Raw genomic sequence first — 27,453 nt, forward strand, 5'->3', positions numbered from 1 at the left:
AGGCCAAAAAAAAAAAAAAAAAAAAGGAAGAAAAAAAAATACAAAGAAAATGAAAAAGCTTGGATTTCTTACAGAAATCTGAGTGCTCCAAGCTGGAAGCAGTAGGCTTGGTCACTCACAGCCCACCCACCTTCAGATCAAGATGGACTGGAACAACCTCCTCCACAAGCCAGAAAAGTGAAGGGGGTTGGGAGGTGGGAGGAAGAGTTTCATATTTCATCTACCACTTTTAATAGAAAACAGAATGTGGTGGGAGCTTGAAAGGAAAATAGCAAATCCCTGGGGATCCCAAGTGTTGGCCTTGCAAGTCAAAGCTGTCAATCACAGCGGGTGCCCTCCAACTCTACTTCTAGAAAGGAAGGAAAGAAAGGAGAAACAGACTGGCACATTCAGCCACTAGGTGTTACTGTTGCTCCACGGACTTTAGAATAAGCAAAACATCTATCAGAGGCATCATCTGCAGCTGCACCTGAAGATTCAAACCACAGAAATGAACTCCTACTTCTGGATTGATGTACTGCCACTCAAAAATCAGAACACTTTGGTGTCTTTTCTTGGGGTAGCCATAGAGGCAGGCATATTCCTTGTTTTACATCTCTGCTTTGTTTCTCCATCTATAAAATGGAAATAAAGACCCTCATCTCCCTTGGGAAGGACTTTGAGGCCACAGATCAATAAGAGCTGAAGTCCCTGACAATCTGTTGGCATGAACAAAGCAATAAGGTTTTGCATGAGCTGTTCCTGTTGATTCCAGAATAGGTTTCTTGAGAGACTGAACTGAGTGTTACCCACAGACTCATGACAAAGAGCAGGGCTGCACTTCACCCCTGTCAATGCACCTTAATGTCCTCTTTCCCTTTGGTCTCTTGCCATAGCTCCACCCAAAGTTTTTCCAGAGAGCAGCCACACTTCATCCAAACCATCATTTACTTAATCAGCTGTGCTTTGAGCCCCAGAGACACATCCCTGCTCCGAGCTTCTTAACCAACAAGCTTTGAGATTACAATATTGATTTTCTCCTTAATTTTTAATAACAGAATACAATGTTCAAAAATAGGTGTTCCTTCCTCTCAGTTCCTGTACTCCATGCCTTGCCTCCAGGTGAAGCAGTATAAATAAATGGCTGATGTAATGCAGGTCCCTGTCTGCACCCACTGAAGAGCTGTTTCTGCACACACACAATAAATGTCATGCAACACCCAGCAAGCAGGCAGAGCCTGCCCTTCATGGTGAGCTGTGCCATGTGGTTGTGCTTCTAACCCAGGCAGCATTTTCACACACAACTGGAGTGCTCCGGGGCGTGTTTCCCAAAGTTTGGAAACATTGCTGAAGTACATTAAACAAAGCACCAATACTGAGCCACAAAAGCTTATGAAAAAATTTTTTGAGTTGTTTTCATAGGAAAATTTTTATTTGCCACATTAAACGAAATACAATGCAAATTTAGAATACTGAAAGACTGAATGGTTTGCAAGTGCTCGAGTATTATCTGAAAGCTGACTGGCATTACATTTTACTGCTCTGGGTCTCTACCTTGGAGGCAAATATCCTCTGAGCTGCAGTTCAGGCAAAAAGCATCACTTGCCCTCATACAGCAATCACTGCATCTCTCACTCAAGTTCTCACCGGCAGTACTAGAGCAAAGGACAGCTTTATTAAAATATTATTGATACCTTGCAGTGGCTTTGGAGGGAAGAAGGAGGATTTTTACAAGGAAAATCACCTGAAGATGATAATTTTTGCTTGCTACCAAAACATCATGGTAGAAAACCTGCCATCTAATAAATGCAAGACATAAAGACCCTTACCAGCATTGTCTGGAAGTAGTTCACTTACTGCTGGGGTTTCCTCTCTGCTGCAGGCTGACAAAGAGTTTTAAATCAGTGAAGGAAAATGATTCACACACATGTGCTCTCAGCAAACAATACACCAGGCACTAACATAGCTTTATCCATATGCCTAAGGCAGATGCTGATAACATCAAGTGTACTTGACTTAGATGCCTTTGAAAAGTCACCCTAAGTGGCTTGAAAGCTTAATTCCCACTTTCTAAAGTGACTTCAAACTCTAAATCACACTAAATCACCATAAATCCAAAAATTGCACCCTTAGTCAGCTATGCTCTCCTTACTCTTTAGTGGCTAATATAAACACACAAAGACCCTATCTGACACTCCATCTAAAAATTAATCCTAATTGCTTTCTGGGCAGCTGCACAAACAGCCAGTTTTAGCCAGTTTCAGTTACCTCTTATGCTTTATTTCCCCTTCTTCTGTGCTGGTGTCCACAATAGGACCCTTTATAACACATTTTTCTTCATGTGCTAGTGTCAGCTAATACCATATGCCAGCTGAGGCTGTCCTGGTTCTTCTCTCTGGGCCACCCTTTCTGTCTTTCCTTTGGAAGTCGTGGGTCTGAAATGTGGAAAACAACAAAGCTGTGGAAAGAATTAACTCTGAGTTGTCCCAGCTCATTGTGAATTTGGTCCTGAATCACACAGAACACAAACAGAAAGCACACATCCATTCTGCTACAGCAGAATCAAACTAATGGGTAGTTGCAGCTACTGCTTTTTCATTGTCTTAGTCCCATGAACCTGAGAAGAAAGGGTTTTCTGATATTTAAAATACTGTGTGAACATCGGGATGCCGCTGCCACATTGAAGCACTGTAAACCATCCCTACACAAGGAGTGAAACAACAAATGAGTGAAACAACAAATGAGTCTCCACTGTGATAGAGAAGACTGTACCCCCTCAGTGAGAGCAGAGCATTTCTGGTTCACATTTATTAGCAGTGCTGGTAATAAACATTTACATTGTGGTAGCGCCTAGAGGCCTTATTTGAAAGCTTGTCTAGAAGTGCTATTGTACCTGGGCACTAAACAGCTCTGAAGCAGCACATCTGTCTGCCAGATGTTTTATTTTCTTAGAAGCTGCCATTTCAAAAAGCCTCTTGCCTCCCCTAACAAGCTCTAATAAGAATCTTCAAGAGCTTGGCTTCATCATCCTTCCAAGGAGAATCTGCAGTTAGAAGTGCAAAGAAACAAGGAAAGAGAGCATTGCTGGAGCTAGTGAGGGACACCAGAGCAGTGCAGAAGGGTCTGAAGGCCACATTGACAGAGGGCTCTGGAAGAGGGCACTGACCTCTGCCTGTTTCATCCCTCCAGGGCTGCCTACCAGGGCACTGGGGCCAGTGCAGGAGCAGCATGGCATGGATGTGGCCAGCAATGGGGTGCAGCAGTGGGCTTGGTCTTTCATTGAAAGGTTGCATAGGAGTCATGGGCTTTATCTTCTCATGGTTCAAAGATTGGTATCTAAGGGCAGAAAAACAGTCTGAGAGGGACTTTCCACTTTCTCCCACTTCCCTCAAAAGTCATCAGCTGTTCCTCCTCTGATCAGTGCTCAGGGGTCACACAGCTCAGTGGCTGGAAATCCTGTCCCCTGCTGAAAGCAGCAGCTGGGAAGTGCCAGGAGGATTTCCCTCTTACCAAAGCTGCCCTGGGCCACAGCAGCACAGGCATTGTGAAGGATCCCTTCACTCTTTTGCTGTGACACCACATTTGTTCCAGCAGGCCAACGAGCAGGCCGGGCAGAGCAGGGACAGAGCAGGGAACAGTGAGAGGACAGCAGGGACAAAGCACACAGAATTCACAGAATCACTGGGTTGGAAGAGACCTTTAAGGTTATCGAGTCCAACCCAGCCCCAACACCTCAACTCAACCCCGGCACCCAGTGCCACATCCAGGTTTTGTTAAACACACCCAGGGATGGTGACTCCACCACCTCCTCGAGCAGACCATTCTTGTTCTTTATCACTCTTTCTGTGAAAAACTTTTTCCTAACATCAAACCTGACGTTCATTTGGTGCAGCTTAAGACTGACTGTGTCCTCTCGTTCCGTCAAGCAAGGACACTGTGGGGACAGAGCAGGGACGCTGCGGGCACAGCCCGGGGACACGAAGGGTACTCAGCAGGGACGCTGAGGGGACGGAGTGAGGACACAGCGGACGGACAGGAGGAAGGAGCGGGGGCACTGAGAGGATGGAGAGGAGACACGAAGGGGACAGAGCAGCAAAGAGAGTGTGAAAAGAGCGGTAACAGAGCGAGGACACGAAGCAGACAGAGCAGGGACACGGACAGAGCGCGGACAGCCCACAGCCCCTCACGCCGCCTCACGCCGCCTCACGCCGGGCCCCGCCCCTCCCGTCACGTGACGGCGGCAGAGCCAATGGCCGCGCGCTCCCGCCGCCCCGCGTGTTGCCGGGCAGCGGCCGCGGGGGGGCGCCGTGCCCGCCCGCCATGCTGAGGGCCAAGGTGCTGCTGGTGGGGCCCCGTGAGGTGAGCGCGGGCCCGGAGCCCCGGGAGCACCCGAACGGCACCGCCGAGCCCCGCGGGGTCACTGCTGCGGAGGGAGGGAGGGAGAGAGGGAGGGAAGGCAGGAGGAAGGAGGAAGGAGGAAGCGGGACCAGGCCTGCACGTACCAGGGCTGAGCGGGAGGGATGGCGCGGGGGGCTTTGGTGAGCACCGACGTTGTGGCTTCGGCACATTAAATTCCTCTGTGTGTCCTGTCTGTGCCAGTCTGGCAAGTCTGTGCTGGCAAACTTCGTGTCCGAGAGCACGGAAGGGATCTGCAGCTACAGCCCCACGCAGGGGGTCAGGTGAGCGAGAGTCCCCGAGCCCCGCGCTCTGCTGTGGGCGCTGTGGGTGCCGTGGGTGCCATCGCATCCCACCGTGCATCCATCATCCCGCAGGATCCTGGAGTATGAGAAACCGAACCTCAACGGGAACAGCAAGGGAGCTGCGTGTCGATTCGAGCTGTGGGATTGCAGTGGTGATCAGAAGTAAGCCAGCGTTGTTACTTCCTCCAGGTTACTGAACTCCTGATAGTTCTGTTTACAAGATAATCATACTTAAGGCTCAAGCCTATGATCTGTTTGACATGAGGAGTATTCCTGACTCTTCACCCCAAAATATTTTTATAGTTTCTGCTGTAAAGCATCCAAAGCACTAGGTACTCTCTGCCATGATCACAGCTGAACTCTGTTTTGGATAAGGACTGACTCAAACAGTAAAGTCCACAACTCCTGGAATGAAGTTACAGACACAGGAGACAGAGGCCCACTCTGTAATTGCCCTCATCTCCATTAAATTATGTGAGTGGACTTCAAACAATGTATGCATATGATTGAGGCCTTAACTTCTAAAAGATGGAATTGAGAATTATCCATTCTTAGGGCAATGTTTAATTAAGTTTATGTGAGCGTTTGGCCAAATTCTACATGCTCAGCAAATAATCAAATTAGAAAATTATGGGATCAACTATCATAATAGATCAAAATATTTAGAATATGATATGTAACTGGCAAGGTTACTGATGTTATAGTAAAAAAGTACTTAATGTGTTCTTGAGTACTTAATGTGTCAGTCTTTCAATTTTCTGTGTTTTTCAAGGTTTGAAACATGCTGGCCAGCTCTGATGAAGGACTCTCATGGTGTAATAATAATCTTCAACCCTGAGCTGCCCAGCCACCTGAAAGAAATTGAGATGTGGTACTCGTGCTTCGTGCAGCAGCAGCCTCTGCTTGACAGTCAGTGTCTCCTGGTGGCACATCACAAGCCTGGCAGTGCAGGGGACACAGAAAACCTCTCCTTGGGTAAGGAGATGGAAAACTCCATTTGTAGCTCAGAGTTTTTCATTGATCTTTGTGTCTTTAAAATTGTTAATACCTTATGGCTTGCATTTTTCATCTAAATCTGTTGATTGAAGAACACTGAAGTGCTTGGCAAAATCAGAAATAATGGATTTCAAAGGTGACCAATATTCCTGGGGAAGGGAAGGGAAGGGAAGGGAAGGGAAGGGAAGGGAAGGGAAGGGAAGGGAAGGGAAGGGAAGGGAAGGGAAGGGAAGGTTTCAGTGGCTTCTCCAAGTGTGTATGCAGCTGAGCAAGAAATTAGAACTCCTGCCATATTTCCTCATCAGTAGTAGTTTAGTTCTTTATTTGGATTTTTTTTTGGTACCAGACACTTTTTAGGGCATTTAAGTTTGTAATTTGTCAGCCAGACGAACAGGAGCTCTTTGAAATAAAAGGCTAATAAGCTGCATCTTAAAATTAGCAATAGGTACCTTAGATACTGCAAAATTATTTGTGGCTATTTATGGCTGTGAAAACACATACTCCCTTCTGGGCAACCTGTTCCAGTGTTGAAACAAGCACACATTTGTTATAAGCATTACTATATTAATACATATTTAATACAAAAATATCATTCCATAATTTTGAAGTAATCAAAGAGTATCATATCACTTCAATAATAAAATTGCAGTTCAGTGCTCAATTTGTTTAATTCTGCTTAACTGAATGTGAGACCAAAACCAGACTTTATGCTTCAATAACAATAAACTTTGAAGAATTTAATCTGGCAAAAAGCTGTATTTGTTTGCAACACTGACAAACTCTGCTGCTTTTCTCCTTGCCCTGCTCTGTGTTATCTGAGGTGTCAAATGTTGTGAATGAATTCCACTGAATTCCAGCTGAGCTGTCTCATGATTGTGACTATTTCTTTTATAAGAGGAATATACCTAATTATTCTTATTTCTTTTCAAAGCTTATCCACTGAACAAGCTAAAATTGATACATTCCAACCTAGAGGAAGATCCTGAAGATGTTCGGATGGAATTTATCAAGTACTTCAGAAGCATTATCAACATAATAAATGAGAGCAGAGAGAGGGAAGAAATGTCAATTATCTCATAATATTAAAAAAGATACTGAACAAGGAAGAAAAAATATTATTTTCCTTTTGTAAGCTATACTGTCCAAGGAGAATTTGCCAGGCTACAAATACTTCAGCCTGTGAACAAGGGGTGACCTCAAGTGAACTGTGGTGCCAGGGAGGTGGGTGCACATCCAGGAATCTGAGTAACTTTGTAGCTGCACTTTGGCATCAGAGACACAGGAAGGTGTTACTATGTCAGTGTGGCCCAAAAATAAAGGGATGGGTCATGTCTTCAGAATTCCTCTGTGCAGGGCAGCTTGGAAAAGAAAACCTGACAGAACATAAGACACTGGAGTTCTGCTGAAGCATCTGGGCAAGGTGCTCATGTTAGCTGGAGAAGGCTTGTCTTTGGAAGTACAGAGTGATTGGAATAGAGATCTGAGAAGTCATGGTGTAGAATCCATGTCTTTATGTTCCAAGTTGTCCTTGTCTTTCTCTTGAGGAGAGCACAGCCATTGCCTTGGCAGGACAGAGCAGGTTGCAGTCTTTCTCCAGACTTAGGTTTTTCTTCTATTCCAACAAAATGAACATGTTGTGAGGACAATGTTTAGGTCTCTCTGGGAGGAAGGAATTGAAATCTTGGTTTAATGCAATATTCTGACTTATGTCAGGAGCTCCAATAAGTTCTGCATTCTCCAGAGGAGGAAAAGCTGTTTCAAAACTTTACTGTTCCCTCTTGCATTGAAATAAGTGGTTTCCTAGATAATTTACTTTGTGATTTGTTTAGTTTGCACTCATTCCTGTTCTTTGTGTGTTTTTCTGCAGAAGACTTTTTTTTTTGTAACATGTATTATGAAGGCAATAAAAACATTTTTTAAATGCATCCTCTTTGTTCTCAAAGGAGAAGTTAATTATGGGTTTGTGCAACACTTAGCAACTTGTTTTATTTTTAGTAAGGAAAATAGTGATAAAGTTGTAACATATTTCAGCCTACAACAAGAGACATTTACAAAAACTTGGACCCAAGTAGCCAAAGGAATGACACCACATTGGCACTGTCTTTTAATAAACATCCTTTAGAGAAATTATGTTATAAACCAGGAAGTACTAAATGTATTTTAGTGCAAGGCAACAGAAGTAGGAGATTCTTGGGTTTCTTGGTGATCCAGCTTAATTAATCTCCTATTTTTGCTATTTTCATAGTTCATCTCTGAGCAGTGAGTAGCCTGTCCTTGTGCCAGTGGCATGTGAGGTGAAATATTAAAAGATCTCTGAACAGTTCCTGATCTGCCACTAAAGCTAAAAGCTGCAGTTGGTTCTGGGAGGCAAAGAGGGTGGTACTGAAGGAAAAGACCAGTGAAAAGGACACCAGGAAATAAACAAGTGAAATCAGCAGAAAAAGATGAAAATAATAGGTTGGAGGTGAATAGTGGGAGGTTGGCAGTTCAATATCTGTCTCATTTACATGGCTTTTGAACAATCAGGCTTTCTGTGCCTGCAATCAGTGTCATAGGGTGGTCTGTTGGAGGCAGTTATTAAAAATACACAGTCTAATGAGAGAACAGTTTTTTACATGCTGCCTTAGATTACTTTTTCCTTGTTTCCAGCTGTGTGGTGCTGGAGCCAATTTTTAAAATATACTGCCTTAATAAATTCAGTTTTTCCCAACAGCAATATTGTGATATTCACTGGTAAAAGACTGGTGTGAAACCTACCAAATATTTTACTTGGAATGTAAAACTGTTTGGGTGATTCCAGGGTTTAAAAGTCAACGAACTCTCCTGTTCACCACTTTGTTTCATATAAAATGTTAATCATGATCTTACTTTAAACTCAAAAAAAGTTGTAAATTACAGGTATCTATAGACTGCAACACACTGTTCATCAGAGAAGAAAAATGGTGTTAGAACCAAAGACAGATGTCTAGACTCGACTTTGTATCATCCAAAAAGGTCATAAAACACAATAAATATGGAACATCATTCATAAAATCCAGCCAAGAAATGAATTTCTGTCACTGCTGAAGAGCAGTAAAGGCATAGACTCATGCAAAATTAATCCTTAGTACTGGAGAAGATAACAGAGAAAGTATTTATTCAGAAGTATCTTTCATTAATGATTTACAAAGGCCATCAGGGACACCCAGCAAGGAGAGAGGTGTGGGAATGCCAAGGAACACCCATGGGGTCCCTGTCTCTGCATTTCTGGGCTCTCAGAGCCTGCAGAGCCCCAGGAGATGCCACATCCTGGTGTCACTCAGACTGTGGGGACAGCTGTGTCTCTGTGCCTGAAGCCAGGTGGTTCATGAGGGGCTCTTCTGTGCTCTGTCCTATTTCTGCAAGGAAGTGCCAGGGAAGTGTAAAGAAACCTGGGAGCATGTGGCAATCAGCCACAAATCAGCTGGCAAGCTGTGTGCTTGGGAGTAGGAACAGTCTATGAGCAGAGGAGAACAGCAGCTCTGCAGAAAGAGCACTCTTATTTTATTCTTCCATGCTGAGGACCTCACTGTGGGATCTCAGCACATCGTTCCCGATGTCCAGAGATGCCAGGAGAACCCTTGGGGGTCTCGGAAATCCTGGAATGTTGCCAAGAGTGTTTGGTGGCTTGATTTTGATCCATCCACAGAAGTGACAAGAATTTGAGGACATGAGAATCACTTTAGAGTGAAGGGTGTAAAAGGGACACATTTAGAGGGTGAAATATAAACTTTAAGGTTTTTGGTACAGGGGGGTTATGGAGACAAGATGGAGGGATCAGGGCGTGTCTCGTCCTTCTTCTTTCTTCTTCTTGTCCTCCATCTCCTGTGGTGATGTTGGCACTTGGGGATTGGTTCATGGTGAAGGTGCACTTGCTACCATGGGTGAAAAGTATTGGGAAATAAAGGTATATATTATGTACGTAGATTTTAGTTTAAAAAGACATGACCGCCCCGTGGGTGGTCAGAGTGCCCTTGGCTGCTTTGCAGATCAGACCTCTGTTGGGCAGACAGAAAATTGTGTAGATAAGAAATAATAAACAACCTGAAGACCGAAAAGCTGAAGAGTCCAGACTCGTCCTTTGAAACGCGTGCCACCCAAGAACCACCCTGCCCCTGTCGGGGCAGAGACAGACAGACGGACCCGACACCTCACCACCATGCTGGGAAGTTTGTAAAGGCTTTTTGGAATGGCTGTTCCAAGAACAGAAAGGCAGACAACCAGTGAAGTCTGTCAACTCCTCCAAAATGTAGCCTTCTCCAGGTGTCCTCAGTCTCTTAGAGTGAGCAGGTCATGTCCCCTTCTCATCCTGTCAGCAGCCATGAACTCCAAACCCTGGCTTTGTATCAGCTGTGCACAAACTGGGAGTCTCCAAGTTCCTTATCCCTTTCTGTGGATCCCTGTCCATACTGGAATTCAGTGGGTATTTTTTCCAGTGGTTTTTCTGTCATGGTTTTGGAAACTGAGGCTGGAATCAGGGGCATAGAACATTTTAAACATTAATTAATACAAATAAATTCAGCCTCCAGAGTGCAGAATCCAGTTTCCAGGATATGCCAACCATGCAGTGAGAAAACAACCTGTCACTTCAACAGAAGTTATTCAGGTGGCAACATTATTTTGGCACTGAGTGATGATAATTCTGACAGCTTACTTCATTTTGTTTATGATGTACAGAAATGGTTTTCAAAGTTTCATTGCTGTATAGCTACAAAACCCTTTATGTACATAAGTTCTACTCAAGTTCACACTCACCTCCCACAAAAGCAGTTAGGACATCATTGCTCTGGACAGCAGACCTGTCTGGACAAAGAGTTAGCATGGAAATTTGATAGGGAGCAGTCAGAATCAGAGGAACTCTGCAGGGCTAAAATGCAGAATTTTAAGACTTTAGGGTTATACTTATAAAGTTAAAGACCATGGCTACTTTGCAGGCTGGTCATTGAAGATATTTAAGCTCTTCCGTTGTAAGAGTTTGCTCAGGTTACCTCTTACAAGCTGTTTTCTGCACACACAGAACATTGTGAACCCATAATTCCTGCTAAGGGTGAAGGCAGTTATAGGCAGTGCTACCCAGATGTGTGACTTGTTTACAACTAAACTTTGGGAGTAGCAGCAAAGCTGAATGAAACACATTTGGACCTTACCAAAAAAATGCAGCTTTCTTTTCAAGTCATATATTTTGAAGGCCAGGCCTTTGGTCTCAGTTGCTCTCAGCAGTATTGTTCTAATGGACACAATAGACATAAGAAATCCCACGTTCCTATTTCCATTATTGTGCTGCCAAGTGACTAAAGGGAGTCATGTAGGCCCCCTCATTGAAGAGTGCCCGTCCATGCTGGGGTTTTGCATGCTCAGTTTAAAATATCTAGAGTGCTGACACTCAGATGCTTTAAGAAGCAACTTCTAAAAGGTATCCAGGACCTCTTAAAATCACATCTTAAACAACTCAACTTTTCAACAGGAGTACCTTGCTCTGGAGGTCACTTGCATTTCCTCTTATCACTTCTCCAGAATTTTCCACTGGTGGAATACTTGGCACAGCAAAGATCTGCCAAATACCAATTTATTTTATTGAGAGGTTGCCTTCCCCAAGGTGCTGGAAACAGTGCAGCAGTAATTCCCCCAGCTGTGCTGTGTGCACACATGGACACCATGGCACTCAGGAGTACCAGACACCATGTGCTGCTCCCAGGCAGTGCAGGGGTTAACTCCCCTGTACAAATCAAGCCTTTTGTCACCTCAGGTGTGCATTTTTGCATTGATCCATACAGGTTATTTACTTAGGACAAGTTGGGTGACTGAGCTTTGCATCAGTAGACACCTTGGAAAGGCACCTGCTTAGAATTTGCTGAGAATTCACCCTGTGAAAATTCTTCACAAACTAAAGTGGGAACCTCTCACCTCATGCTGGAATCATCTCTATGATGGAACTGGCTTGTTCAGGTTTGGCCACCCATGCTCAAAAAAATACAATGAGTCAGGAAAAGGCCACTGAATGGCTGAAGAAGAAATAAACAATTGTATAAGTGTTGTTTTTTTCACTCTAGCAACATAGCAGGGGGATATCCTTGATGTCTGCAAATAAATCACAAAGAAATCCGCTGCAATTACTTGGACATGAGGTAACAGGAGCAATCAGAAGAGCAGAAATGTTGTTGGAAAAGGGTTGGGCTGTTGTAACTAAGGTACACAAACCTAACTATAAAGCTCTCACCATCTGCTCCTTTTGCTTATTCTCCCCCTGCCCTTAAACTGCATGTAGAAATAATTTGACCTTGAACACAAATTTTGGGGTTTGTTTTTTCTTTTTTTTTTTTCCAGAAAGATACAAAAAGCAGAGGAAATCTAATGCATTCAGTTTGTGTGTAATAATCTAAACTAAAAGGCAGCTTTGGCACAATACAAATGTGAACAAACTAGCCAACCAATAACTCTAGTGTGGAAGTTAAAGAAGGTTTCTAACAGAGTGGGAAAAACCTGGCTCCATAACAGTGTTTAATTAGCAGTTTGTGAAGATTGTCACTGGACTTGATCCTTCTAGTCTGTCTCCTAGGAAAATGAGGCTTTTAAAAAATTTATTCATGCAGGTATTTTTCTGCAGAGATGGCAGTGAACCAGAACATCAGCTCCAAACTTCCTTGAACTTTGAGGAACTTGGATTCTGATTTGTGCTCCCCAGCTGGAGATCAGCTGAAGATATACACACATATGCAGAGGAAATGAAGCAGTTTTATCAACTCACACCAGAAGAAAGATAACACAAGTTTTCTCACATGAGTCTCAGTACTTTAGAGAGTCCTGCCTGAAGATGGGCACTGGGTTTTGCTTGCATAACTGTCAGACAGAAATAAAAAAATGCCACGTTTTGCTGAGTTCTATTGTCTCTCCCTCCTTTTGTAAGGAAATCAAAGCCTATTTCTCTCCTAGTTCCATGAAATCTATCTGAATCCTGGTAACAAGTCTCTGAGAAATTGCTCAGAGGGAATAACAGACAAGGGTACACCCTCCACTGCTATGTTACTGCTCCATGAGTTCCAGACAAAAGCATTTCTTGTGGTTTGGCAGCAAGCATCTACTCCTAAAACCCTGGGCTTGCATTGTTCTTTACATGTCAAAAGTTGATTTAGTACCCAGAGGCACAGATTGCAGGGTCCCTCTTTTTAGGAGGGATCTTCAGGTTTTGTAGAACTGCTGGGGTCACCTCTCACAGCAGTGACACCATTTGGGACAGTCACACCCAAGAGCACTGTAAAGAACAGGCCCTCAGGTCTGCCCTGCAATGAATATTCCAGGATTTTTATCCTGACCTAGGTTAAATGGTAATACTCCAGAAACTGAGCAACTGAGTGCCAGGCCCATAATAACAACTCTGAATCATTAAATAAAGATACATCTTCAGGATAAATTATTGTTAAGGCTCCAAAATATTTCTGCTGTGTTTGGAATTCTAATAATGGTAGGCAAGCTTGACTGGAACCTCTAATGGTACAAAGATCTTGCAGTCTTGCTTATCTGTAGCTAAGTTAATGAGCCTGGGACCCAAACACAGCTATTATGAGGCCCTTCTGCTCAGAATGGTGTATCTTTACTTTTCAAGCAGATCATTAAAAGTAATATCTAATGAAAACTCCATCTGTTTTCCATTGAGCGTACACTTGGCTTTTTTCTTTTTTATTCTCTAAGGCTCCATGAAGCTTTGCAGCACACAGGGCTGACACTGTCACATGCTAACAGGACAAGCCAGTCCTTGATCCAATTCCTTTGTCCAGGGAAGGCAAATATTGGGTATATCTGGATCTATTAACATAAAGGTAACCTTTTGGACCCTTAATTTCTTTTATATCCAGGAACAGGAGAGAGATGCATGGATATGAAGTGGTGTCATAAATTTTAAGTCACACAGACTTGCATAGAACCAAATCTACAGACCATAAATGTTATTTTGCATTAAAGCATTAGCAATAAAAACTGAGACTTGCCACTCTGTTCTCTCTCTTGTACCCAGCTAAATGGGAATTTCTGAGCCCTGTTAAGAATAGGGTATAAGACACAAATTTGTGCAGTTGTGATCCCTACAGACACTCTTACAGTTTTCTATCACATGAACCTACAGAAGCCAAACACATGCACATGCAGTTTCCATTACTAAATAATTCATTTGCCAGTCCCAGAAAAACCTGGTAGTATCAGATACACAAACACTTTATGCTAAGTGCTGTTAAAGCCTAGTTTCCAACAGACTTGAGTCTTAAGGATTTACCCAAGTGAAGATTTTCTGTCTTCTTCTAAGGGTTTTCCTCCCTTATTCCCTATACAGACATGGCTACCTGCAGTAATTAATTTTTTAGGATTTTCACAGAACAAGAGAAACATGCCTAAACTGACCATGGAAATTAAAAGGTTTTTTCCCCCATCAAAAGAGGGAAATTCTGGAACAAACACGAAATAAAGAGGGTAACTGGGAGAATAGGAGAGGCAACAAGGAGGAAAGAGCATATTTTTGAATAGCACTAAGCTGTTTATGAAAAAAAAATGGAAACTTGGCTCACTACAGAGCAGAAGACTGGACTCAGCAATCCCAAAGATAATTTGAATTCTACATTTCCTTCACCAGAACTGGTGATAGAATAGATAATTTTTCCTTTAGAATTAGTTTTCTGTGCACTTGCCTGTGCAAACATGTAAGTTAAAATGCATGTCACCTCTTTGTCATGTTTCAGCAAGGGCAATGAAAAGAGAATGTGACCTCTTGTGTGGCCTGTAACAAGCATAAATTAATGATGACTTAATATGCATTCAATGTGGAAAAAGTCCCATATTTCATACAGCTTTATAAATAAAGATATCTTCTATGGTTGATCACAAATAAACCAGAAGAGAATCAAGCAGGTAATGTGGAAATACAAAGTAATAAAGATTCATTCTTACCTTTTGCTTTTGTAAAAAAAATGAGACTCATGTTTATGTTTGTTTATATGAATTGGCCCCAAACAGTGTTGGAACTGGTTCATAATTCCCACTCAGATTTTTAGAACTTACAATATTTAATTCCTGCAAGTTCTGTGAAAATAGACAGCCAAGTTAAGACAGATTATTCATTTCTCATTGAAGAAACAGGCTAAAATGAATTAAATCCCCATTAGACATCAGAGAATCCATGCCTAAACACAATCCAAGATATAAATCCATAGGAAAAAAATATTTCACTGTTTGCAGAACTACTTGTATTGAATGAGATCACAGAGATATAACATCACTATGACAGAATCTAATCACCACTCAACAAACATTTTGGAAACAAGTCAGCAGCCACATCTGCTTCACCAGAACCACAGCCTCATGTGACAGGAAGCTTATTAGAGACCCTGTCTCTCATTATTTTGTTTTTGCTTATAACTTCTCAGCGTGAATATTCAATATTGCAAAACCAAGCAGCTTCCTTTACAAACCATCCAGAAAGGAGAAAAAAAAATTGTGTCAAACATTCCAGATCCTGAAGAAATTGATGCCTGTGGAGCTATGGATTTCTACCAGCAAAACATCTGGCACAAAACAACATTAAACATGAATAACTTGCTTCTCTTTCGCCTTACCATTGGTGTGAGGCAGTAACAACTCCTCTGAAGTTTTCTTGATGTATCAAGCCTAAAAACAAGACAAAAGAGAAGAAATCCAGCCCTTTAAACATAGGAATGTAACTCAAAGTACCTTATTTTCTTAGTAGCAGAGAATGTTACATTGTGAGACATTTTTCTTGGTTACTATACATGAAACAGTTGCTTTACAATACTCTCAATTGTGCAATTTAGGAATTCCCATCTGGTGCTCTTTCATAGCTTTGGTCATGGATCCAGGAGTCAGAGCCTCTAAGCAGGTAAATTTGGTAAAATTTACAGGGGAAAACACCACTCCTAGGAAAATCTGTCCAGGAGTGAAGCCAAATGTCCAAAGTCTCAGAGTAAGAGTAGCTCCGTGTACTCAGCCTTCCTTAGCTGAAACACTTCCTAAAGTAAAAGGATTAATCTGAAACATTTCCTAAAGTGAAAGGATTAATCTCAAACACTTCTAAATTGGGTGATTGTTGCTCTAGGACATGAAATAAAATGACATGGACATTGGAATCTCCAAGGTAAAAAAGGGGCCTTTACTTTTCTGACTCCAACATTTATAGATTTCCAAAAGTGACAGTGGACTGGAGGGTGACAGTGCCACCTCTCCAATGACACTGGACAAACCAACAATCCATCAAATTTCTCCTCCTCCATAAAAGAATGCAGAACAGTAAGTTATTTACAGAAAGTGTGTGAGAAACTTTGTTACAAGAATATAAACATCAGAAGGCTTAGAAAATCTTAAAAAATCAGGGCCACAGGTGGTTCATGTGCAGCAGCCCTTGAGTCACCTCTGCAGTCACAGCTGGTGATGTGAGAGCTGCCCCTCCTCACTGTGCCCAGCAGTGGGATGGTTTTGGGAAGAAGACTGGGGCTGTGGAATGTTGTGTGATTGCACCCTGGGCACCTCCATCTGTCGAGTGGCATCAGGCCTGTGACACACCACACTCCTGTTTTCACATTCCTCAGCTCTGCAGGAGTTTTCCTTGCACGTAAGGCTGGGCTGGCAGTGGCATTTGGAAGTGCTGAGCTGAGGGGTAGCACTCACCTTCCCTGGCAGGCAGGTGCTGCATGGATATATCCCCAGGAGGGCCCTGTGGTGGGCAGGCACGTTTTACACAGAGCAGAGCTCTCAAACAGGGTCCCACTCTGCAGACACCTCAGACAATATCTTCCCAAAACCTCTGGATAACCTTTCTTTCTTCTTTCTCCATCGCCTTGTGGACAGATAAAAAACCTTTCAGGGAGATCTTAAGTCGGTGTTGCCATTTCAACCCCACAGATGTCAAAGTGATTTTTACACTCTTTCTGCTCAGCTAATTGCCAAGCCCCAACAAAGGCACTTTAATGGGCTGCACCAGGCAATAAACCATCATCTATTGGCTCTAGCAACAAGGAAGGAAGAGAGGGAATGCAAAGCTGGAACAAAGCACAGACCCAGAGCAGGTCCAAATACTTGCAGAAACTGATTTATCCAAATATTTGATACCAGATGTTCTATTCAGACTACTTTAACAGAGCTCCACAGAACATTAAATGCTTCTCGTGTTTTCAGTATCCAGCCCACTCCATCTGGGCATTTCTGCCACAGGGCACAAACAAAACACTGCTTAATATTAATCAAAGAAGTGATTTTTGCTCTCTTTGCAAGTTCAATATAAAAAGAGTAAGAGCAAACATATGCTAAGCTGTTCCTGGGAACACTGAACACAACAGAGGAGCTGTCTTGGATTACAACATTTCCAAATTATGCCCAAAGTCTTGTTTTGGGGAGGGTATATTACCACAAACATTGTGCTAAACTGGAGCACTCTTCATCTCTGATTAATACATATCTGGTTCATAATATACCAAATTCATATTTCCTTGCTTACCTAGAGTTTCCACAGATTATTGCATAGCTCCTAGTCCACAGAAAAGTTGGATCCTTTTTCTTGGACATTTATTTGGGTATCACTTCTTTACAGATAATTATTTTTGTCTATGCCCATTTTTAGCCCCATGGACTCCTTGTTTTCCAATATAAGTTCCTTCTCTCTAGCCCATTAACAGCCTGTAGCCATATGTACTAAAAATTACTTAGTGCACACATCTGTGCAAAACCTTTCTCCAAATTATTTTAATTCTTGAAATCCAGGACTACCCACATTTGTTAAACAGTACCAGGCTGTTGAGACTGTGCAGTGGCAGCTGAAGTCACTTCTTTGCTTTCTCAGCTGCCAGTGCACTCTCCTAGTCTCTTTCTGCTGATTCAACTCTGCAAAGGGCAAGGATAACAGGATAAGCATCTGGCCCAGTTTTCTCTCCTCTCCATCATGGATTTAATTCACCTACTTTTCTTAACTGCCCCATCTATTGCCACCTCAATTTCCTCCTTCCTTGTATCTCTTGCTCCCTCAGTCAGTAACTCCAACTCAGAATACAGCTCTTCTTTAAAAGATGTGACCTTCTCGGTTGTTTCCTGCCCTCCCGAGAGGATGAAAGCCCTGCCAACCTTCCCTTATAAGTTCCTTCTCTAACTGGCTGGAGTCTCTTTCCACGAACTCCTTGTGCATCCCAGCAGGTGCAGCTGGACCGTGGGCTGTGCAGAGCTGCCTCTGTCCCAGCGCCACCGAGTTCTTGTGTGTTTACTCAGCTCAAGCACTGGATGGTGCTCTTGGCACTTCCATGCTGCAAAAGCGCTTTCCGAGCTCTCCCACTTCTCCCGAGAGCTGTAAAAATTCCCCGGGGTCACATACAGTTGCAGGTCTGAGCCTCTAAATCCCAAGAAGAGCATGTTTTGACTACACAGAATGTGGCTGAGGTTGCAGTGGAAGAGGCTCAGCTAGGTAAGGACAAATGCCAAATGAAATGTCACTGCCTATCACACACAAATCCACCGAGCAGTGGCTTTCACATTCGGCCTCAAATATTTTATTTGCTAATTGGTTCCTTATCAGTGTTCCCCATAGCAACAAGGAGATGTAAGTGGCATCAAGTGGGCTGAGTGACATTATGTCTGCATGTAAATGTGACTGGGATTGTGCATGGAGGGGATGATCTGAGGGAGGTTAACAACATAATGTAAAACCTCCTGTGGTCTCAGAGGAGAAAGGAGCTTCTTAATGCTGCCTGTGTGAGGTAGGGAAGCTATCTCAGCAGCAAGCCTTTTTGAGAGGATCAGACAGATTCTACAGAAAATGAGTTTGTTTGATCTTTTTGCCTACTAAGAAGTATTGATTTTGCACCAGATGTTTGTCTTCAGTTATTTTTTTAAGAAGGTCAGAAGATTTTTGGTATTCTTAAAGGCGTCATGAATAAGCAAAGGAAATATACTTTATAGAAGAAAAAAAAAAGCTAAAGGGAGATAGGAGATAAATGTTCCATTTTTTTCCTTTCTTTTGCTGATTTTTGTGCATCCCCAGGCAAATCAAGCTGTCTCTTTGAAGTTGCTCAGCCTTGTATATTGCTGATAATTCCTTCTCTTCCAGCTCTTCTAAAAGGCTCTTTCTTCAATGGAACGTGCCATAAAAGTATAAAATATTTTGTGTGTCTGCATCTAAGGAACATAGGTCTACAAAAGGCACTGCAGCAAAATAAAGCAAATAGAGAGATTGCTGTAGCATTTAGGAGAAATCAGGGAAAAAGGGAATAAAAGGACTCATAAGGATGGGGTGGCATTGATGAGAAACATCTGGACTAGCTGGATGTACCCACTGACCTAAGAGGTGGGATTTAAACCTGTATTGATAAGTATTTGGATTGGACCACCTCTGGCTATACAGACATCAGCATAGCCCCAGAAAAGGCTCAGGAATCACTGAAGAATCCCACCTGGAGGGAGGCCTTTAATGACACTTTCCAACAATCCTGCCTGGATTAAGCATTTCAGAGGGGGGCTTCTTCATCTGAAGGACTTGCATAGATTTGATGATGCCCTGAAAGCCTGTGGCAACTCTTCAGCTGCTTAGTCCACTCTTCACACAAAGATTTCTCCATCTTCTCGGGTATTCTCCTTCTAAATGTCTCCAAAGACAGTTCTGAAAGGGACAAACTGAGGGTTAACAGCACTTGGATGAATAAAACACTCCAAACTGAGCACTGCTGTTGAAGCCTTAACATGGAAATCTTTTGGCTACACCATTTAATACGACACACACGGGACAATGAATTTTACAGTCCTTGCAACACTCCCTCCTTCTCTTGGCAAGTGGGCATTGCAAACCATTAGAATTTATGGGATAACTGAGCTGCTTGTGCCTCAGAGGAAGAAAATAGGATAAATGGCCCAGTGCAGCAGATCTGCCATGACTCATCCCATGGAGTTAAGGACCCGGCCGCCTCAAGATTCGGAAGTTGAGTGCAGGAGATGCTACTGCTCAGAGAACTGCTACTACAGGCAATACTTGAGGGTAAAACTGCCTCCAGAAGTAGGAACACTCTTGTTATTTTAGGTTTTAAAAAGAAAAGTGTAATCTCATGCACAGAGTGAAAAACAAGAGAGTTCTCTCTGGGGTGCCACTGCCCTCACTGTCCCCAGGTACAGGACCACGCTGGGTTTGCTCAGCAAGGTCTGAGAAATGTGTGGTGACTTGTTGGAACCCTGGCTACTGAGAATTTTAGACTTTCTGTGCTGACAGGCACTGACCCTCAAGAGAACACTGCATTTGACCTGAGGCTGTGGAGAAGGCTTCCAAAATTGAATGATAAAACTGGGATTATAGGTGTGCAGTTCAAATAGAAGTGTGTAATATCACATGGTAGAAAATTTAAAGTTTAAGGTTTTAAAATATATTAATATATATAAAACAAGATAAACATTTTCAAACAGAAGCTAGTCCTTTTTCTTCACCTTCTTCTTCTTAAGTTTAAACAGTATTGTATCATTAGATTTAAAAATCCACATTAAAAACCACAACTAATTAGCTATTAAGTTAAAAATAAAAATAATTTAAGTATAACTTTTTAATTAAAAAATTAAATAATTTTTAATTTTTAATTTTTTATTTTAAATAAAAAATTAAACTGTTTATCCTTTAAAAAAACTTGTAAAAAAGAAATAAGACTCCATTTTTAGTTTATTAAAATAAAATACTTTTAAACTCACCATTTATAAAACTATAATATAAATAAAAACTTATAAACATCTAAATCCAAGCAAAAAATACCATTTCATACATTTAGTGCAAACTCTAACAAAAAAACCCAAAAAACTCCACAGTGTCTGACATGGTCCTTGCTGGTGCCTCTCTCCTCTCTTGTGACATCCTGCTGCAATAACAGAGCTGCCAGGAGGGAGCCTTAGTCCAAGTCTGCCCTCAGCAGAGATTCAAGTAGGGATGCTGGTATTGCAGTAGTTGCAGTGTGTGCAGGTAACTTTGGAATGCAGCTTTAGTGAGTCTGAATGGGCTGTGGCATATTTTTAGATCCTCCCAGGAAGGAGTGTGCAAGCACAAAGCAGAGTTGTGCCTCCCTGCAATGGCAGTTCTCATGCACTGCTGAGCAAGGATACCCAAAAGGCTGTGTTCATAATGTGCTCTTTGTTATACTCACACAGACTGAATTGCTGATTTCTTGATTAATTTGCAGGAAGAAAAATTGTTTCGTTTCATGGTATATCACAACATTCAGTGAGCCTGTCCCTTGGGAACACCAAGACCTTTCAGATCTTAATATAGACATCTTACAAATGAGATCATTAACGAGTATATATCTGGATTGAGAGCCAATGCAAGCACTTCGATTTTTTGCCTGCCAAATTTTCATTTTTGGCTCCATTTTCTTCCCATATATTCAAAGAACTGCACCACATGGAATCCTTTAAACAATAGATGGGATAACATAATTTTTCAATTGCTCTTGCAAAGGTTTTTAACCACATAAACTATTCCAGGGTTGGCTAAGAAGTTACCATTGCAAATAATGTAATTGTTCCAGACTAAATTCCTTGCATTCCTGAAGAACTTTTGAAGCAAAGAGCATGACTGATTTGGGATTTTTAACCAGCCTCTTTATGGTAATACTTAGATGAATGTAAATTTTCTCCAAAAGCTTTGCTTTAAAAAGAAAAGACCAAAGCCCAGAAACACTCCTAGCTGCAGAACCAGTACTTAATGCTAATGACCCGTTGATCTCAACAGAGTGAAAATAAACATTTAAAAATTAGGAAACTGCGCACTTTATTTTAAACAATAAAAAAAAGCTGAGAAAAACAGTAGACAATATCTGGTGAACCTAGTGCAAGCAATAAATTCTGGTTTTCCTCTTCTCTTTTGCAAGCAGGACAAGGCTGTTACTTGCCTTTGGAATGAAGTCAAGGCTCACTGTCCTGCACCACCAAGTTTCTCCTTAAAGATGTGTGTGACTTCTGTTTCCCTGGGCTTCACCTGGAATTTCAAACACACGGTTTTTTTCCTGGTAACATGTTTACTCTTATCATCTGAAACATTCTTGTTGCATTCCTCCAAAGGTGATGTCATTGCACGGTTTGGCCAGTGGAGACTGTTGCTCAACTCTCCTCTGGGTAGAGTAGGTGGGGGAGATGAAATCTCCTCCTTGCTGAGGCAGAGGGCCCCAGGTCTGCAATTCCCATCCCCTGTGGGTGCACTGGAGTTTAGCCTTAACAACACACAAAGCCACTTCCCAAATCCACCTCGTTACTGAGCTTTCTTGGATTAATTGAATCAAGCAGTGGGTGGTTGAGGAGGTGAACTGCTCTGGGAGCAGGGCCTGTGATTCACTGCAAACCCCCATCACACAGGGCACTATGGAATCCTTCTTTGTGGCCAGTAAAGCAGTAGATATGGGGAGCAGCATTTCAGAGAGCCTTTTGCATCTCCATTCTGATTCTGTGCTACAGGCCAGCTTCTCAGTTCCCACACACCAGCCTGTTTCCACTGGATTCACACTAGATGCAGACTTGACCTTGCAAGTCCAGAAATTCAGTTTATCTTTTTAAAGACTCTGGGTTTTGTAGAATTGGCTTAGCTGTCGTATGAAACAATAGTATCTTGTATCACTCAAAACAAAAGGAATGAGCTGTGTATTTATGAGCCCAACTTCCTGTGAATACAAAGCTTTTGGGATCATACTTCCCCAGTGTGATCACAGCCCTGCCCCTTTAACCATCCCCAAGGAGGGACTGGCTGGAGCAGCAGGGACACCCCCAAAGCTGTGCCCTTTGTACAAGTACAATGTATGTAACTGGGTCTTGTCCTGACATGGAGCTGGGACACAGCTAGGGTAACTCAACCAGCCTCAGGATCTGGGACTAGTGTCACAGATAAGGACACTGATAATTACCTTCTCCAAAGCCTCATGAAAATAGATGCCTCAGTTGAGGCTAAAGTGCCCCAAGTAAAGGGAAAAAAAAATAAAGGCAAAGACACAGAAAGAAAAAAATCTTTCTACATGATCAAAAAAAAAGCAGGGAAAGTGTCCTTTGGAACTTGAGTACCCATAAGCACAGAAGTCAATCAACCATAAGATCTATTAGAAAAACAGATGTAATCAGATTTAATAAGATTCAATCTTTATCCACTTATTTGGTTTATTTTCCTCAAGGAAAATGAAGATACTTCTTGTCTCCTAGATATGTTATGTGAATTACTTCACTGTTCTCTTTGTAACCAAACAACTCCAGCCTCCTTTAGTTTCCTCCTGGTCTCCAGCAATCACTGTGTGTTCACACTCACTGCTTACTCCTGCATGATACTGTTCAAACAAAACCTGAAAATTTCTTTTTGTCAATGAGCCTGCAGGATTACATTTCAGGCAGAGTGCAAAGTGACAGCTACTCCTCCACCTGTACTGACACAGCACACACTCTCCAGGAAGATGCATCTTCCATTCCCACGTGTCTGCTGCATGTGGTGCTGATGCTCAAAATGCCCATGTTAGGCTTTTAGGCCAAATAAATTTGATAGAAAATCATGGGATTTCAGGAGCATTATTTCTGGAGAAGCTTATTCCAGAATAGTCTCTGCTCACCTGCGTCACTGATGCCTTAACACTGCACTTGTCTAACATTCACACCACCAGGACTGGAATCCAGGACTTCTGGTCTCTGCTGGTTCTCTGCTGCAAGACCTTTTCCTCTGACTGAAAACTGCTGCTAAACCTCCTTTAGTTCTTCTAAGATTTAGCTGAGTCATGCTGGGAAATCCTTTGAGATCAAGGCTATAAGAACTACAAGTGAGTAGAATTAAATGGGACATTTTGGGAGGCACAGAGGAAGTTACTCAATTGTTTCAGGTTAGAATACATTCTATTAGATACTACATAAACTTTCACCTCTGTCAAGTCCAATTACTGTCCAGAAAAGAAAGATTAAGTAAGAGCCACACCTATAAAGCTAGTACAGCTCTAAATTGAAGAACAAGAAAGGAAAATAAAAGTACAAACCCCCTGAGAGTTCTTATATTTTTCAAACTACATATAAAACCCATTCAGAATGTAAGCTCGGGAGTTCAGATAGAGACCTGGAAATGTTGCAATTCCAATAGTCAATATCCTGTCATCCAGACTATGGAAGTGATGAAAGTGAAATGATATTTATCCCTTAATAAGCACTTGTAGGTACAGCAGATATCAAGCTTGTTATTATCTTACTTGCTTTTTGCAGCAGGAGTGGTGCTGCACTGAGTTTGATCCTTGACCGACCAGAATGTGTCAGAGTTTTGCCCCAACATGAACAAGATGAAATTAGCTGCTAATGTGGGTGCTCTGAGGTACCCCTATGAACACACACCAGGGTGGAGTTTCAAGAGCTCAGTTCCTACACTCAGGACTAGATTTTCAGGGAGATTCATGCACTGAATGCTTGTAACATCCAGCTATTTAGAAAAAAGCCTAAGAAGGAGTTAAGAAATTTGTAAATGTACCTCAAGTGATAGATACTTCATCCTTTGATCACTTTCCACTAAGTCAGCACTTCTGTGAGCAGCTGACACTTCTGGGTTCTCCCCATTTCCATGAAGGAATCCCTAGATGTCTTAATTTGGGAAGACCAAAAAGTTAAGTCTTTAGTTTAAACCTGCTTTATACAATAGCAAAGATTGAGAAAATTTATCTCAACTGATCAAAAAGGGCAAAATGGAATAATTTTCAAAGACTTCCTATTTCAGGTTTGCATTTGGTTTAAATGAGCAAAAAATTAATGGGAAATGCAGAATCCTGTGCCTTGCCATACCATGTATTTTGGCAGCAAGGTTTGAAAGACAGTGGCAACAAGTGAGATTCAGTTTAAAAGTGACTCATTTTAGGGTATACAAGCCATAAGAAAAGTGAGTTGTCACAGATCCTGCCCTTGAAAGGAACTGGTGTTGTAATTTCTACTCCAACTCTGCATTCTGTGATTTTACATGTGCTCAAATGACATAGATCTACCATTTTATTGCTAGAACCTGGAGTTCAGACATGTTCTCCCAGTTAGGTGGAAGGACTAAAACCCACCAAAGGACTAAACCTCCATCAACACAGCCCAACCATGGGTGCTGGGGAAGGGACCCCTCGGCAGGACAGGCTCCTTCCACTGCCCAGCCCAGGTCACAGCTGCATTATTGGTGTGACAAAAAGTGTGACAACTAAAAATAGGCCAGGGACTAATACACTGATTTCCATGCCAAGTGTGTAATTTACTAATAAAACTTCCTGATTGTTTGCAGGCAAATCATGACTTTTGAGGGTCATTTGTCCATGAGGATTTATGAATCTTGGGTGCTTCCATCCCCTTCAGGGTGAGTCATCACCTCAGTGATGTGACACTCAGTGCCATGGCCAAGGTGACAAGCTGGGGATCAGTCTCAGGTTGGACTCGATGAGGTCTTTTCCAACCTCAGTGATCCTGTGATTAAAGGGCAGAATTTCTTGATGTTGTTTCCTTAATAATAAACATTAGTTATGCCTCCGGGCTGTAGGCCCGGCCATTTCTCTCTTGCCCGGGACTGAGGGGCCAGGCCGGGCAGGGACTCGGGAGAAGCCATCACCACCCTCACCCTGTCCCCGGTCCCTTCTCCAAGTTCTTTTCCCCGGTCCCCAATATCTGTCTCTGTCCCTTTACTCCGTTCCTGGTCCCTGGTCCTGGTATTTGGCCCCTGTTCCCCATTCCGGTGCCTGTTCCTTGTCCCTGTGCCCCGTCTCTGGCTCCCGGTCTTTGTCCCAGTCTCTGCCCCTGGTTCCCGTTCCTGCTCCCTATCTCTACCCTCACTCCCTGTCTCCTTTCCCAGTACTGGTCTCCATTCCCAGTCCCATTCCCAATCCAATCCTGGTCCCGATTCCCGGTCCCCGTCCCCCGGTCCCGATCCTCGCCTCCCGGTCCCTCCCCGCTCGGCGGCCGCAGCCGGTCCCGTGTCTCACCGTGGGCGCCTGCGCGGGGCTCCTCCTCCTGCTGCTTCTCCTCCTCCTGCCCGTCCTCCCCTCCCGCCGCCGCCGGCCGCTGTCAGGATGAGGCGGAGGAGGCGGTGGCCCGGCCCGGCCGCTCCCGTCTCTCTGCCCGTGGCGTAGCGGTCCCCGCCCGGAGGAGGCCGCGGCGGTGCCGCCCGCCGAGCCATGGCCCAGCCGGGCCCCAGCGCCCAGACCGAAGGTACCGCGGGGGCGGCGGCGCGGCCTGCGCAGCACCGGGCTCGCCTGGGAGCCGCGCCGGCCGCGGGGCGAGGGCGGCGGCCTGGGCGCGATCGGCCGGGCAGGGTCCGGGGGCCCGCACGGAGCGGAGACCCGCCGGGAGGGAGCGGGGAGCGGTCCGGGGAGCTCGGCTGGGAAGGCCTTGGGAGGGGGCGGGAGGCAGCGCAAGTGGATTTTTAGGCTGTAAATGTGGAGCAAGGGCGGCTCCCGGCGCGCACGGAGCGGGGATAACGCTGGGAGGACGCGCTGCTGCTACTGGGGAAGGGGAGCCCAGCCGGGATGGGACGAGGCCTCCCCGCCCTGGCAGGGGAAGGGTGGCGGTGTATCCAGGTAGGCATCGATCCTCCGGGTGGGACGCCGTCGTTGGTTTGGCCACGGCGGGAGATGTTTGGCTGTGTTCGAAAAGGCACTCGGAAGGTGCAGGTTGGGTGTGCAGTGTCAATAGTGTGTTTCTTTGCTAGAAAAGACAAAGAAAATAACAGGTCTTCTCTCAAGCTGGTATGTACCTGTGCAGAAGGAAGCTTAGCTTTCCCTGAATTTCCTGCTGTGGTAAGGTTGTTTCTTTCTGGTGTGAGAGGAATTGTGAACGTTTTTTACCTTGGAAGAGGTTACAGAGCTGTGTGCATATAAAAAAGTTGTCGGTAATGCTTAGCTTGGAAGGTGAGGTCGAAGGGACAGTGTTTATTTTACTGTATGGGATGTATGGAAGGGAATCCTGCAGGATTGGTGCTCACCCAGCCATTGGACTAGGCCAGAGCTCTCCTCTTCTAGAGAACACTTGAGTTTCCTTGGGGAAGCACTCTGTTAGAAAAGGGCAATGATGTATTCTTAATTATGCATGTCTAGGGAATTGCGTGGGCCTTTTTTTTTTTCCTTTTTGTGGAGTTACACCAGAAAGTGCTTATCCTTAGGGATTTCAGCCTGCCTTTTGAGAATTTTAGTGATGAAGGTGCTTCGATTGTGGGGGTTTCCCTACATTAAGATCAGTCACTGCTGGCTTGTCCTTTGAGAGCACTGAGGGGAAGGTGAGTTTCCTTGCTGTCATTCTTGTAAGGTCAGTACAGGTAGGGGTTGTTCTCCTGTACTTTGTGGTGAATAACCATTGTTTATTGTTCTTCTAAGGGCTGCAGAACAACTTCCAGCAAATTTTCTTCTTGGCTCTCGCAGACTGTCTCACTGCAGGTGTGCAGGGGAGCTGTTCAGTGTACAAATGTTTGCTGCCCCTTGACCAGAAAGGTAGCTGTAGGTTTGTAGTGTATTAGAAGATCCACGTTGGATGTATTTGTGTTGTTGCTATTTAAAAAGTGCAAGTCAATTGAGTGGTTTGATAGGTTGGTGAAGCCTGTCTTACAGGAGGTATGGATTGCTGTCTTTTTCCTGCTCCCTAGCTGTGGGGAGGTGAGGGTGCTGTAGAGAAGGGGACTGGCTGGAAAGTTGGGTGAATTCTGAAAGTGGTTGCTGTGTCCTACACTGAAGAATTGGAGCTCCTAAAATGGTTCCTCTCCCCATCCTCCTTTGGCAACCATAGGCCGAGTTTGGGGTTTTTA

The 27,453-nt window shown here is 43.5% G+C and overlaps 2 protein-coding genes and 1 long non-coding RNA gene across 4 annotated transcripts in view; 2 read left to right on the plus strand and 1 right to left on the minus strand.

Annotated features, from left to right (window-relative positions):
- Nucleotides 1–4,220: 4,220 nt before the first annotated feature.
- Nucleotides 4,221–7,600, plus strand: IFT22 (intraflagellar transport 22). The gene is made up of 5 exons (XM_054647003.2): nt 4,221–4,338; nt 4,579–4,658; nt 4,752–4,841; nt 5,452–5,654; nt 6,607–7,600. The coding sequence occupies exons 1-5, from the start codon at nt 4,300–4,302 to the stop codon at nt 6,753–6,755; spliced, it is 561 nt and encodes a 186-aa protein (XP_054502978.1). The 5' UTR covers nt 4,221–4,299; the 3' UTR covers nt 6,756–7,600.
- Nucleotides 7,601–7,679: 79 nt separating this feature from the next.
- LOC143695549 (uncharacterized) lies at nt 7,680–25,738 on the minus strand. 2 transcript variants are annotated; one of them, XR_013184887.1, is made up of 7 exons: nt 25,643–25,738; nt 21,587–21,672; nt 19,121–19,326; nt 16,356–16,524; nt 15,290–15,341; nt 14,625–14,756; nt 7,680–10,161 (listed from the first exon to the last, which is right to left on the minus strand). It is a non-coding gene; the product is annotated as an uncharacterized LOC143695549 (long non-coding RNA). The 2 variants fall into 2 exon arrangements; XR_013184888.1 differs by lacking the exon at nt 16,356–16,524 and having other exon boundaries at nt 14,625–15,341.
- The window catches only part of RABEP1 (rabaptin, RAB GTPase binding effector protein 1), a 48,331-nt gene continuing 46,571 nt past the window's right edge, over nt 25,694–27,453 (plus strand). The window contains exon 1 of the mRNA XM_054646849.2: nt 25,694–25,868. Coding sequence (XP_054502824.2) covers nt 25,835–25,868 — 34 coding nt within the window. The 5' untranslated portion in view covers nt 25,694–25,834. The remainder of the gene's footprint in view (nt 25,869–27,453) is intronic.

The sequence above is a fragment of the Agelaius phoeniceus genome, chromosome 20 (genome assembly GCF_051311805.1).
Source record: "Agelaius phoeniceus isolate bAgePho1 chromosome 20, bAgePho1.hap1, whole genome shotgun sequence".
Classification (NCBI taxonomy): domain Eukaryota; kingdom Metazoa; phylum Chordata; class Aves; order Passeriformes; family Icteridae; genus Agelaius; species Agelaius phoeniceus.

What these genes read in the sequence shown, in the direction of transcription:
- IFT22 (XM_054647003.2), top strand. Translation starts at nt 4,300, where the DNA reads ATGCTGAGGGCCAAGGTGCTGCTGGTGGGGCCCCGTGAG. An exon ending in AGCCCCACGCAGGGGGTCAG is followed by an intron (nt 4,659 to 4,751) that starts GTGAGCGAGAGT and finishes ATCATCCCGCAG; the next exon opens with GATCCTGGAGTATGAGAAAC. An exon ending in CACAGAAAACCTCTCCTTGG is followed by an intron (nt 5,655 to 6,606) that starts GTAAGGAGATGG and finishes TTCTTTTCAAAG; the next exon opens with CTTATCCACTGAACAAGCTA.